At 34.7% G+C, this 14,996-nt stretch overlaps 1 protein-coding gene across 4 annotated transcripts in view; it reads right to left on the reverse strand.

Moving 5' to 3' along the window:
* The window catches only part of PIBF1 (progesterone immunomodulatory binding factor 1), a 105,137-nt gene that overhangs the window by 13,108 nt on the left and 77,033 nt on the right, over positions 1–14,996 (reverse strand). For 3 of the 4 annotated variants that reach the window (XM_015627330.3, XM_015627347.3, XM_033514353.1), the window contains one exon: positions 7,803–7,887. The exons of the other annotated variant lie outside the window; for it this stretch is intronic. In XM_015627330.3, the coding sequence (XP_015482816.1) occupies positions 7,803–7,887 (85 nt within the window). The remainder of the gene's footprint in view (positions 1–7,802; positions 7,888–14,996) is intronic. 4 annotated transcript variants of the gene reach the window in all.

The raw sequence follows: 14,996 nt of genomic DNA on the forward strand, positions 1-14,996 counted from the left end.
TCAGCATAACTTAATTACAGCTAAGGATAGCATTAGCCAGACTTTAAAGTATGACTAATAATGAAATGCTGAAAACTCATCTGGAATTTTCAAGGTCATTGCTGAGATGGAATTAAAATCTGGGCACAGAGACTTCAGCAGTGAGGGGCAGTCCCCAAAGGCAATACGTAAGTAAGAAGGACAAACCTGGTAATATAGAATGGAATGGTTGAAGTAAGGTAAAGCAGAGATTCTTCAGGACACCTTGCACTTCCAGAAAAGAGGAAAAAAAGAATAAAACCATCTGACTTTTCTTTCACTCTTGTGGGCAAAAAACCAGGATAACTATTGAGAAGTACCAGGATTTTGTGCAGGATACTGACATAGGATAAATTCAAGCACAGAGACTACTAGATTCTCAAACACTGTGAACATAAAAATACTGAAACAATGTAATGGAATTCTGAAATTCATATGGCCATGTTTCAAATCTAACATTCATAAACATCTATCTAAATCCTTGGAAACCTTAGCCTGATAATTTATAGAAGCTCTGAAAAAAAACACTTAGAGCCCTTCACATACTATGCATATCCTAACATGACTAATTAGTAACTGTTTCTCCGCCTGATCACGACCTCTCTCCAATCTTAAACACACTTGGAAATGCCTTTGGCAACCATTTATCAAAAACTAAAAAAGAAGTCAGATTTTTTTACATTTTAAAGATAATGAAATAAGTATTTCTGTTCTTAACTTCATCTTTCTCACCTATTCTGTCCTTTTCTCTATGCTTACTTATTACCTACACAATATTGCCTTATGCTTATCTCCTTTTCTTGCAAACCACCACATCCTCTCTTTGCTTGGACAAAATAAGCTAGACCTTTAATCTCACTCACATGAGTCCTCCAGCCTGTTGTGAAATTTACCTTTTTTCCCCTCAGAAAATATTATACAAAAGATACATAATATCCATCCTACAGATTAAATAAAAACTTCTTAAATTTACATTTTAAGTTTTCAAACTTAATTAAAGATTTAATCTTTAGGAGACTGGCAGGACATTGGAAAGTGGCCTTTTATTCCACATTGAATATTAATTCTCAGAATGATACAAAGTGAAAATGTAATTTTGTGTGAAACTGCTTCCAAAATGCAATCAATTCCTATATAAGATGATGACTTAGAGAAAAGAGTAAATTTGTGTCTAGTTAGGAGAAATAAACACTAAGGAGATTTTCTTTTCAAGCTTTTGAACTTAAACATGTAAGAAACAAAAAATGGCTGTGAGTAAGATACTCCATTAGGACACATGAACTCTTAATCTCTTCCACAAATGGAGGAGTTCTGGACAAAGCATCATGCTTTTATTTTGATCGTTGCTTCTGCAAAATATAGATAGTAATAGTTTTCTGCTTGTGGGTATAACATTCATGAGACAGGTGCTCAGTTACAGTGGTGAAGGCCACAGAAATATTCATTTAATAAATAGGATTATTCTGACATATTGTTAAGAAACTGTGAAGACCTGGGACAGGGAAAGAGTTACATGGTTTTAAAGGAAAAGCACTAGGTTTACTCATAAATGGTGAGTTATACATCACATGTAGTATGCTCCTCACCTGCCAACTGGAAAACAAGTTCAACATAATAGTCACTCAGGCAATTAGCATTTTAATATTAACCTGGTAGACTATTTTAAGCAAGAACAGCTCACTAAGAATTTTTTATACTTTTATATGTTTTAAATAGAATAAGATCTTGCAATGGTTAACCAAAATAAATTTTAACCCGATGTAATTGGAGATTCTTACCAAATCAGGTACACATATTTAGACAGATTTACACTCAGTTTGAGTGACACAACAATTTACTGACTTAAGCTAACTGGATTTAAGTAAACAAATAGCAATCAAACTCACTGTGTCTGTAGCCATTTAACTGATTGATATCAAACAGGTTTATTTAAACTACTACTACGTGGTTTCTACTTTGTGTTCTAGCAGACAGCCAGAGCCTGGTTTCTGGTTGCTAACTTCACTTGGAGAGCTTTGTCACAGTAACACATGATTGTGTCAATAAGGCAGGTGACTAGTTCAGCAAGTTTACATTCTATCACTTGTATGCACAGCTGCTAATGTACGGTGAGTGCACAGATGTGTAAAGCAGATAAAATATCAGCAGGTTGTCATCTTTCCTAGTGTATAATATTCATGGGCTGATAATGAATCATGTCTGCATAAACAACTGCACTGCAGGAAATTCATGGCCACTGTAAACAGCCTCAATTTGCAGCATTAATGTCATAAATGCTACCCTTCTATTTCTTACGACAATGATATCATAGCGTTAGTTTTACTTTTTTAGATTAAAAATTACTGTATTGCCAGACTGCGACACATACTGGTGATTTCAAGCAGTTAAAAAATTAGTGTAAATGAAGTCTTTTATATTCATACAAACAGAAACTCACCTTAGGACTTGAAGGAACACCTATTCAAGTCTTCTGTTAGTGTCTCAAACACCACTGTCTCATTTTTTGTTTTAAGGTCTCCTACAGTTCTTCTATTTGAAACATAGTAATAACTCCATTTGCTCTACTTGCTCTGCTTTTTTTTTTTTTTTTTTCTCCTTTTTTTTCTTTCCCCCCAAAACCCAGCGGATTATGAACTTCACATTAAAAACATAAACCCCAGCTTGTTAATTTTCAAGATTTTGGAACTCAATTTCTACACTCTGTTTGAATTGGAAAAGCTAAAATAGATTTAATTGTGCACATTATTAGTTTTCTTTATTATGACACATCTGCATCTTAAATTTCTGAAGAAATAGTACAATGCTATACATCAAAGCATAGCAAATTTATAACCACTTAAATGTAACCTCAGGAAATTATTACTAAAACTTCTTGCCAAACATCTGAGTGCTGACAGACTGCCCTTCCAAGTTTTCATCTGAAGTTTGAAAGCCAATGGATAAAGTCTAGAATTGCACTTCTGATGTTACAAAATACTAACAACTGCATCAAGCATGAAAGGCAATGGAATTGCCAGGATCACAGAGCTCATGGTAAATATTTCTTTCAGTCAAAGGCTGACTGCTGGAAAGAAAAAAACCTAACAAACCAACAAACTACATAAAAGGAATCATGTATAAAGAGCTTCACCAAAAAGATTCAGTCGATTCATCCCACTTTAGCACTTAATGGAGAACTGCATTTCAGGGCCTTTAAGTTAATAGATGCCTGTTATATACACAAAAGGATAACGTTTGGATGCAGATAAAGGATGCCACAGAAGCTAGTGTTCTATACAGTTTTGGACACAAAACTCTTTATCACAGGTAAGTAGTACTGACAAGTAAATATTTTTACTTGTGTTTTTTTTTTCCTTTGCTGGACTTTTTCCAAAGATCATTCAAATTACTAACTTAACAGACAGCGATACACTTTTGTAGGGATTTTTTATTTAGTGATTTGAATGGTCCTACTGCAGCATTAGAAGTGTGTCAGAGCTGGTGCAACAACAGGAGGAGGGAAGGAGGAGGAGAACGGAGCAAAGGGGTAAGGCAGTGTTACAGCTGTTGGGTCAACTCAGGAGTGACATATAACTTCATCTGGATTTATGCTTTGAAGAAACATCTTTCTTACAAATTCTTCCTTGACTATACAAAGACACAAAGAGCAATATGATGGGGACAGTTAATTAGTTAGTGGGAAGAATCAAAACTAAACCAAGCTGGGGGTTGGCATGGTTTGCTTATTTGAGTTAATACAAGTGTCAATTGTGCAAAGTTAGCTGATTAAAATGAGAACAGAAACTACAAATAATAATGCAAAAAAAACGGTTTATCTGGAGATCTGAAAAACCCTTTTCTAAAAAAAGCCTCCCCATTATTTACTGGAAGATTATTAATGGGAGACCCCATTGTTCATCCAAGCAATATTTTATGTTTTTCTGATGGATCTGGAAAAAAAATTAAATAATAACACTTTGACAAAACATATAAAATGTCTTATTCTAAAATCAACTGAAAAACCTGGCTGCATTAACTCGCTGTCTCGCACTAAGGGACGTACAAATGGCATCAGAATACTGTGCACTCCAGACCCTTCTGGGAACTCAAAGACAACAAGGGGCACTAGGAAAGCTTTATTATGAACCTCCAACATGAGCTCAGCATCATCCTAGATACTGATCATTCATGATAGTGCCACTGAACTCCCTCTAATAGGAAAGTCTGTATTTAACCACATAAAGAATGCAAGAAATTTTATCTTACCAGCTGATTCTCAGCATTCTAAATGAAAAACTAGATTAAAAAGTTTTCTACATTCATTTACTAATTAAGTCTGACAAAAAAGGAAGCAGTAGGTCAAGAAACAATTCAGAATTCGGGCCAAGAATATAATCTGAAAAAAACCCAACCTTCCTTTTTTCTCCTTCATGGGTGGACAGAAGTCTTTAAGGCTTTGTATAATCAAGTAACTAGTTTTCACTTCCATTTCCCACAGCAAAATGTAAGATTTATCCTCAAATTAGACATCTATGTAATTTAAAATAATTAACTATTTTATGACATTTAATACTTAGTGTAATTTTTTCCTGTAATAAAAGAGCACATGTAAGAATTTTTTCCAAGGTTCAAAGTATAACTACTTTCCTTCAAAATTTCCTGTTCCTATTCTTTCTTTCCCAAGCAGGGGTGGTGCCAACAGGTTGTGCTCACAAAGCAGTCACACCTTGGTTGCCTAGTTTTAGTAGTGTCATATCAATGAGCATGCAGTGCAGCTAATTAGAAATAGTAGAAAGTTATAAAAGAAATTTTTTTCCATGTTTTCTAAGAAAACTGTAACATTTCTCTGCAAGATTGTTTACATCCACACTACATTAACCCCTGTAAGTACCCGCTCCTGATATGCAGCAGTTTGTTTCTTAGTGTCATATCACCATTTCAAATTTTAAACCGTGTCAAGCAATCAAGAAAGGCTGGCAGAGGAAGGCTTGATTGAAAAAGAAAAGCAAATACTTGAGTTTGAAACAGACTTCGATGTTCCTCATACCCTGAATGTTAAGACATTGAGCAAATATTTCCAAAATTAGTATTGTTTCTCAAATTTCTTTTTACCTCTGTTAAAAACAGGACATGCTAGTCATATTGGTTTTGTCAAACAGTGAAAATGTTTTTTAAAGGTACCTCTGCAGAAAAGGATATAAATACTGAAAAAGAAACATTAGATGTTGCATATTTGAGAGAAGAAAAGTATGAAATGCCAGTACAACGTACAAAAAAATCTCATAAGAAACAAAATACAAGTTAAAATTGTTTCAGGAAAATGTTTGAAAAGAGCAGGTGGCATTTGTGTTTGTGTGTAGCTTCAACTTTTGTCACTTCTGTTTATTCCTAATGCAGCCTTTTGTTTTTTACTTCTAATATAGACTTCTTCCAGTAGTTTTACACTTTATGAATTTCTATAAAGGGCAATTATCTCATGTATTGAAATCTTTGTACAGGATAGTGAGTTAGTCTTCGACTATACTTGGCGTCTTAATAAAAGATTTAAATTTGCAGTAACATCACAACTTTCCAGTAATTATCCTTGCTGACAGAAAAAAAAGAATACAAATTTTCCCACTTCAGGTTAGTAAAGAGTTAACTGAATTTAAACAGTTTGCAATTTAAAATAAAACTGACATACAACCAGTCAGATCTACAGATCCATACAGTTAGAACAAAAAAAAAAGATGAATTATGGGTTTATGTGCTTGGTATGTGCTATCATGTAACAGAGTTACTATCAGCCTTGTTCAGTCATTGCACATACTAAACTGTCATGTCTTGTTAGGAATTACCTTGTTGCTCTCATGTTTGCAAGTAGAAACATTAGAGTTCTTGAATAGATAAACCAAAGATATTCATAGTTAAGATAAAATGAAGTTTAGGCATGTAAAAAGTGAATGCTAAAAGTACAAGCAAAATGTCTAAACAGTGTTAAAGTTGTCTTCCAGCAATGTGTTTCAATAGGTGTACAGTTTTGACTTAAGGTATTCCAGCCTGTGTGGTCTCAGACGGTATTAACTCTTTTTAATGGAATGTTAGACTTTGAGGGGTTGGAATTTTTTTTGCTTTTATCTCTTTGTCATATCAGCTACATTCATAATAATGCTTTGGAGACAATTATAGCATTTTATACACTTTTTAAATAAAGAACTTACATTCATAATTAATTGTTTCTTTTCACAGACTTTAATTTTAGAAGAAGAAAGTTGAAAGAAACCACTACAATTATACATAATTATGTCATGTTTCCACACAGTATTTTTCATATCATTAATATAAGGATATGATAAAGCATGAATATAATGGTAAGGTTTATAAACTATCTAGAAATGTTTAAATCATAGATTAGTTTGGTTTGGAACACAGCAAACAGAATTACTAGATTTCATATAACTTAAGGCTCACTTGGACTCTGCTCTCAGTGAAACTGTTTTGATTTGGTTCTAACAAAAAGGAGTTTTTATGTACTTGGAAAAGACAAACTAGTTTGGACCAATTAATGACATGGATTTTGGTTTACTGATCTAAGAAGGGAATGTGATAAATAAAATGAAAAGGAGATGAGGGGAAACAATTTTGGAGGTGGAATGAGACTTCAGGAGGTGGATAGTCAATTTTTCATGAAAATAATGTATTAAAATGAGTGATAACCCAATTTCTGACAGCATAATTTAGGGGAGTTGTAGCCTTCTTGAAAGTAATCTCTCCATCTTTTCTCTTACCAGTAAGAGAAAAGAAAGATGTTGTCAGAAAACTATTGAAATAACTCTACAATCACTTCCTGAACAGGTAAGTGGGTAGCTAGGTCTCATCATTCTGTATCTATAATTTGCACTGTTTTTCCTCATATGCATAATTCCTGATTTGTTAATGTTGTATTTTCTTTGCAAATCTTTGCCAAATCATTTGGCAGCTCTGGGAGAAGCTTTAATAGCTGCTTAGGCCAGCTTTTGGTTTTGTGTCTTCAGTACTCTTTAGCTTCAGAAAATTCTGTGGTATTATTCACATTGTCAGATTCCTGCAGTAAACTTCATTTATTTTCATCCTTTGTTTCAGACATTTAATCTGCAAATTTTCTCTCATATGCCATGACATTAATTAGTCTCTTAAGATTGTCTGGATGAAAATCTTGACAAGGGCCTTTATGGTTCCCTAAATGGCTCAAATTTGCATACTTTTAGACCTGAGAGTGTGTTCCAGTCCAGTAGCACCCTGATTCTTGCTCGGATGAAAGTCAGGAAAGTACATAAAAAAGTACTCTGACTCTTCTTGGAAACCTGTGTAACTATTGTCTTGTTTCCTCTCCCTAACCCCTATTTTGGAGCTGAAAAGGAATTCAAAAGAGTGTATGGGAAATGAATTGAACAATGGTTTGGTCCAATGTTTGACTGCAAGGAGTGGGGAGCACAGAGAGATCCTGGGGTATACTATGGCACATGTACACCTTGCAGATTACATGTGTATCGATTTCATTGTCTTTATCTAGATTCTTGTTAAATGCTTGTAATCACCAAAGGCTGTCCAAGGCAAAAAAAGAAAAAGAACAGAGACAATAAATCATCAGAAAGAATTTAACAGCTGAGACTACAACTGAGACCATCCCCAGTACCTGACAGACACAGTCACCTCTCTTGCTGAGTACGACAAGACAAGAAAAACCCAAAGAAACAAACCAAAGTAAACCATTTTTTTCTCCATGGCTTAAGGACCAGTAGCAGAAAAAGAGCACTTATGGTAGTAAGTGGAAAGAGGAAGATTACCTCACGGTCATTTAGAAGTCTCTCCAAATCTGCTGCCATTTGATTCTTGACACGCAGCAAAGCTGTCTTTTCTTTATTTAAAAGACTGGTAAAAAGAGGATAGGAAATGCAGTAATAGCAACAGATAATCTCTTTTAATCTTGTGTTCTGGCTGAAACATGCATTTTCTAAAGCTAAATACTGGCAACAATAAAAACCTACTCAAGCAATTGTATCAAATGATACTACTCTATATTCAAGCACTGAAAATTTTATAAATGGGCCCAAAATGTACTGATACACACAACATCTTACTTTAGTCAAACAGAAAAACTATTCAAGGCCTTCAGCAAATGCTTTTGTTTTTATTTTTTTTCTCTGAAGGTAATTTAAATGATCAGAATCTTCTATTATCATTTCTTATTTTCTTCTAGGCAAAATGATCTTATTTTATAAGCAAAGTCTCCATATACCTACACTTCCATATCAAAATGTGGATTTCTTTGTTGTATTAGTCAGTAGTAGTAGCACACTGTATGAACTCTTTGTACTGCCGTATTTAGAATTCTGAAAATAGCAAATACAAGGAAGAAAAACATCAAGCTCTTCACCCTTTAGCTGTGTAGCTTCTATAAAAATTGTAAACATATTTTTGTTATTTTTTTTTATTCCAGGATAATGCATGGGATCAAGTTGGTCCTATGAACCAAGTATGAAAACTGATTTAGCATGAAGGCATGCTTTTATAGTAGAATGTAAAATTTAACTTTAATCATTCTTTGTCTTCATAATTATAGAGCATGAACATTTGAAATGTTTAGCTTACACACTGTGATTCCAGGTAGCAGTTCTATAATAATTAAATGTATTTTCCTATTGAGCCCCAGCATTAGTTTCTAACATTAAATTTTAGACTAATGCATGCATATTAGCAGTATACAATCTATTTTGTTAAAACAGTCACAGAGATTTTCTTGGAAAACATATTATATATGCCATTAGCATAACTTAACTAAGTAAGTTGTACAATATAAACTGTACCATAAGTCAACAACTAGGAAAAATGCAATTCTGCATATGGAATGCAAATATGTTATAATGCAAACAGGTCAGGAGTTCAAAAGCAAATATATTAAAATTTTATAACTGGAGCAATTACATATGTTGCAAACACAAATTATTTAATATTTCCAATATTTGATCCAGAAATTATCAACAAAATAAATCAATCTTTAATTGGCCATGTATCATCCGCTTGTTTCAAATAAGGAACATCATCCTTTGCCCCAGAGATTTTCTGGCAGTTCCTTACTCTGTATCGTAAATTATGACTGTCAATTCCTTCTAGGCATTCATTAATTCTTAGAAAAAAATGTATCCTTCTGCCAAATTGCTCAGTTGTTTCAACTATTTAAAAGAGAAGTAATAACATAAAAACCTATAAAAATATTTTAATATTTTCAAGACTTTTATTTTCTGTCACATTTTTAATCATGATGAAATTACTCTACCTTCTTTTTCTTGGGTTCACAGGTTGTAACTTATGTCACCTTTTCTTGGATTTCTGTATTTCCTAAGAACATAAACTAATCCTTCCAGAGGCTCACAAACGTACTAGAGAAGCAATAATACAAGTTTCTCTATGACTTCAATAGTGTACTGAATAAGCATAAGCATCAGTGTTCATGACTGAACCAGAAATTCATGTTTGAGGTTCAGTTTCATCTACAGAACAGAACCTATTCTACTTATACTGTTTATACCTTCTGAGATTACATGAGAGTAATAGGTAGAGCAGTTCTAATTTTCTTTGTTTATAGTCAAATATAGGACATAGACTACTAATCATTCAATAGTACTTGATGTGTTTTCTATCATACGCATTGATATAAAATTACCAAAGTATGTGCTGACTTTAGATTTTGTAGTTTTGCAACACTTGTGCTTTTTCATCATTGCAGATAGAAGGGAATAATTAATGTACTCATGAAAGAATAGTGCAAGAGGCATATACACATTTGACAGAGTGAGATAGCAGTTACCAGACAGAATGATAATATATGAAAAGGTTAAACAGAAATAAAAGTTCCATTTTGGAAATAAGACTGACCGTTTCAGTCTCTAGTTTTAAAATGTTCTGAACCAGCATATTGGATAGCAGCAAAGCTTTAACCTACCTTACTTACACTCCCATTGAAGAGTAGTTTAACCTAGTCCACATTTAATTGTCAGTGTGACAAATCAAGAGAGCAGCTTTACAATTTCTTTTAGCTGACCTAAGTGAGAACTGTTGAAGGATCATCCTTCCCTTGCCACATCCTGGTAACCTACTCTTTCTGTTGGTACTAGACAATTTGTCACCACATAAGAAGGTCCCTTCACTGATCTGGATGGACACTGGAGTCCTTGCACAGGTTATCTTTCACATGGATCACAAAAATAACTTGATTTACCATGTATGGTGGACACCTACTGAAGCTGAAGGCAAGGATGAGCTGCTCTATTTGGTGATGGGGTGCCTCAAGTGTCTTGCTATGATTCTGAAACCACCATCCACGAGTCTAGGCAAACCAGGTTCTCACACTGGAGCTGAAGGATTGAAACTTTCATCTAAAAAGATGGGACCATGATGTGCTCCACAGTCCTGGTAACTGATGGCCTCACTCTGAATGTGGAGAAGGTGCCCATTATGGTATGTCATAAAACTGGCCCCAAAAGTCCAGGTTAGAGAACTAACTGAAAAGCAGTGCAGGTCCTGCTTTTTCTGTGTTCTTTTCCAGAAGAAACCAGATTGTCTGGGAGGGCATCCAGTTTCATTCCATCATGCTTTTAAAGCCTAGCCAGGTTAATTCAGGTACCAGGAATGCAGGCTTACCATAAAATACACTTGTCACATGCATACACATTGCTCATAGCAACCACTGGCTTGTTTTGTCTTGCTTCACTCAGGATCTAAAGTCAAGGTAGCTTGGATATCGTATGTAAGACATTTTTAGGTAACATGATTTTTCTGGAGAATGGATACTAATATTTCCCAGTTTCAGCCTTATAAATGCTTTTCAAATTGGGCAACTAAACCATTTTAATTCTTAATTGTAAATATACTAGTTACTATCCTGTTCAGAAGCTCCTATAATTAGATATTCTGAATAATATGTTTATGCTGGACATACAAAATAAACATGGGTTTATATAGCACTGGATTTTATTATTACTTCTATTCAGTTTGGGAAAAAAAAAAGTATGTTTCTTTTTCAGCAAACTGACTGCTCCAGATGCTGTGTGGATTGTGCCTTTCTGCACAATGGATTGTGCCTTTCTGTTACTTTGCCCCTAGCATGAAGTTGAATAGTCCAATATTGAATTTTTTTTTTCATTTTATATTCAGATACAGTACTGCCACTGAAAAAAACCCAAATACAAATAGTGTATATATAGAGGTTTTGTACATATAACTGAATATATAATATAGCCATTTAGTGAAGCTATCCCTTGTCTGGAAATTACACATGAATAGCTCAAAACAGGCAGTTAATTATTAGTCTAGGTTAAATTTTGTTCTAAAGTCATGAAGTTAAAAAGGGTGGTATAAGATGTTTTGCAAACAAAAGTTCCTTACAAGAGAGAATACATGTCAAATCAGTGATCTCTCATTGTGCAGCTAAATAACAACTCAGATTTTTAAACAGATTTAGGAGAGTATGGCTCAATGACTTTAATTGGAATGCTTCAGGAGGCTTAAAAATCTATCCATGAAGTATACAAATTAAAATCACTTTTTCAAACATTAAAAAAAAACCAAAAACAAACCCAAACAACTTTTTAAAAGTTGTATTACAGGTCAGAAAATATATAAAAAGGACATATTTCTACAAATTTTGCTTGGAACATTTCTCTGGTAAGCTGCAGGACTATTTGTATAGATGGTGCATACTTCACAGAATGGTAATGTTCTCATAAAAAGCTCATTGCCCATTCTTTGACAGGAAAAAAGTCATCTAACACCCTATGCTGAGCTTTATGTTTGGATGGCAATTAGAGAACCCAAAATGTTTAGGTAAGGAACATTTCAGTACAAAGCTTCTTAGTGAGCAAAATCCTTATATGGCTTCTGGATTTGCCACACAGTTAAGACTTTTGAGTAGCGCTTTTGGGTAAGTGAACTTCTTTTAAAACCAGCCATTGGTACTGAGAAATTTGAGTAACTGCATTTAAAATAAACACCTTCTCTTTATGAATGAAGTCCTTTTAACATCTCCAGTTATTTATAAACCTAGATGTTTTTAGCAGAAAATTATGTACTAAAACTACAATTACTTCACTACACACATAAGAATGAAACTCAGAGATTTGTTTTCTCACAGCATGACATAGTTACAAGCATTTCTTTTCAAAAAGGAGTGCTAAATGTGATGTTTTCATTTCTCCTCAAGAACTGTACGCTAGAGAGATTTCTTTATAGCAGCAAGGAGTCATCCTCACACATAGCACTGCTCTTATTAACCATCTCTATTTACTTTTATTAAGAAGAGTGCTATGTGGTCTAATATAAATAAGAAGTTACTTAGCAGAGTATTTTGAGATATGCAGACCACCTATAAATTCATGCTGAAGATTCCCTGTCACTCAAGATGAAGGTTTTGTATCCGAAACATATCTGCAGGTGCATAACTCATTTCAGAAGCACAAAAAGTGTTCTGCTTCCAGTGCCAAGTTCTGTTTGAGCCCAAGTGCCAGCACAGCCCATGGCCTGCCTGGCAGAATTCTAAAGGGATGGGAATGAGAGAGGGAGTGAACAGTATATGTGGGCAACACCTGACAGAGCCTCCATTACTCCTAAACAACCTCTCCTTTGCATGGTAATATGCTTGTGCCCTCACACTTGAATCTCAGCAGTGGTATCAGCACACCTTTAATAACCTGGCGGTGGGTCCCTAAGTTGTTCATGCAAATCACAGTAACGGAGCAGCCCAGCTAAGCATTCACCCAAACTACAACAGCTTGTGCAGCTCTTGTTGCATGCAGGGAGGTAGAACTGGATCATCTTTAAAAGTTCCTTCCAATCCAAACCACTCTGTGATTCAGTCTGACAGCTACTGACACAGGCAACCTTGAATATCACTTGAACAGTCCTTCCAAGTGAGGAAGACAGTTTGATATGAAGGCTCTGAAAGACAGCCTCAGCTCTATAGGCATGACACTTAAGGATGAAGGCAGGCAAGCTGTTCTAGTTAAAGTGAACTTTGAAGACCACACTAGAAAGAGACTTAAGACGGGTCTTCAGAACTTGTCAAAAATATTATATCAAAATGATTCTGCTTGAATCTTTCCCATTCCTCTTGCAGAAATAACTACTGTGCAAAATGACACTTTAATAAAACTGTGAGTGTGGAGAATCCTCAACACATCTGCTGCCTGTTAAGGGACTGTTAAGTAAGTGAATTTAGGCCATTTTCTGTAAAATTGATGAAGATAATGGCCCAAGAACATCCAAAATGAGATTTCTGTCATAGCCTTCCTCATGTTTGTTTTCCTCTTGTGCTGATTCAGCAACAGTTTGTTTCATCACAGAATCAAACTCACATCCAGTACAACCAACAAACCTCAACAGACATGGAAATACAAAGTGCTGCAGGTTGCTGCAAAACATTTATAGGTTGCAAGAAAGTACTGACTCATCATTCTGGGAAATCTGCTGCAACCTAATCACCCCAGGAGCATGTTCTAAAAAAACTATTGGCCACGATCACTGCCTACAGAAGGCAATTATGGACTAAGACTAAAAAAGGTAAAATCACTTGCAAATAAGTCCTTGCTGATCCCTCCACACTCAAGTTAAGTGGGAAGCGATAGAGAACACTGGCACCAATAAAACAGATGTGCCTGTTCTGCTTGGGGAATCCATGATTTACATAATGCAGAACCATCTCTCTTGATGAGCAGATGAAATAAAAACACAACATGAAAAGAACACCCTTCCACCATTGGATCTACACACTGAAAAAAGAAGGAAGGAAAATTATGATCAAGCACAGAGCAGCTGTGAGGATAAATTAAGTATTCAGTCTTGATTGTCAGGGTGCAGGCATATCAACACTACATTAATTTGTCTCCTATCTAGTACTCAAATATGAGATTAAAAAAAATGCATCTAAAAAATCACAAGTATTTTTGAAGGGCTTTTGAAAACAAGAATTCAAGCGCTATTTTTCCTTTAGCTGATTCTTGTGAAATTGCAGTTTAGAAATAAAACTAACACATCATTGTACTTAAAATGTTAAAAAATATTGTACCTTATGTAAGTGTAGCACAAATTAAACCTCAGTTTAAAGGTCACTGCAGAATTGCAGTATTAACTATAAATCATAGGTAATGGTTGAAAGAACAATTTCATTTTGAAATAGTTTTACAAATATTAAAATTCTCCCTCAGCTCTGATATACAGAGAAACCAGGCTTCATAAACCATGTTTAGTGTTTTCACTAATACTTTTCTAATAGCACCAACATTATCTGCAAGGCTCTCCTTGAGGAGCATTAATTCTCTGAACTCATCCTCTCAAAAATATTCCACGCACAAACCAACAAAATGCTGTTTAATAAACTAAGAGGGATAGGAATAGTGGGCTAAATCTTTTGATCCAGCAGAGCTTCACTTGGCATATATTTGGTAGGGATTATCATTAATTTACTTAAATCCCATTCTGATGCAGTTCTGGAATAGCTGAGAATAATCTGAAATCACCTAAGGGATATTTTAATTTAAAACTGTCATCAGCACATTCCAAAAGGTTATCCTCATGACAAAAAATTTCTTGAATGTAATGGTCCTCTGGTTAGAAATCCCTACCTCTAACCTTCCTCTCACTTATGGGAAAGCAAAGGACCAACATTATCAGTATTATCCCAGATGGCTACAGTATGTATAGAGTACTGTGATTTCTCATTAGTGCCAGAGAATACCAGCTAACAATTTAGAACCTTTGTTTTAAATGTTGAGTTATGAATAGCAAAATTAGGGACTACTAATATGCACCAAAAGACCTAAGACATTAGGCTTTTCCCAAGAATTTCTCTGGCCTATGAAACTAGGCCAACTTGTGATAGTGGAGTAAAAGCTATTTTCAGTTTACAAGGAATACTGGAAAATACAGAAAAAAAAAATCTTACCAATATATTTGATATGCATAGTAAGTGTTACCTTTCTTTGCTATAA

Source organism: Parus major, chromosome 1, assembly GCF_001522545.3.
Source record: "Parus major isolate Abel chromosome 1, Parus_major1.1, whole genome shotgun sequence".
NCBI lineage: Eukaryota > Metazoa > Chordata > Aves > Passeriformes > Paridae > Parus > Parus major.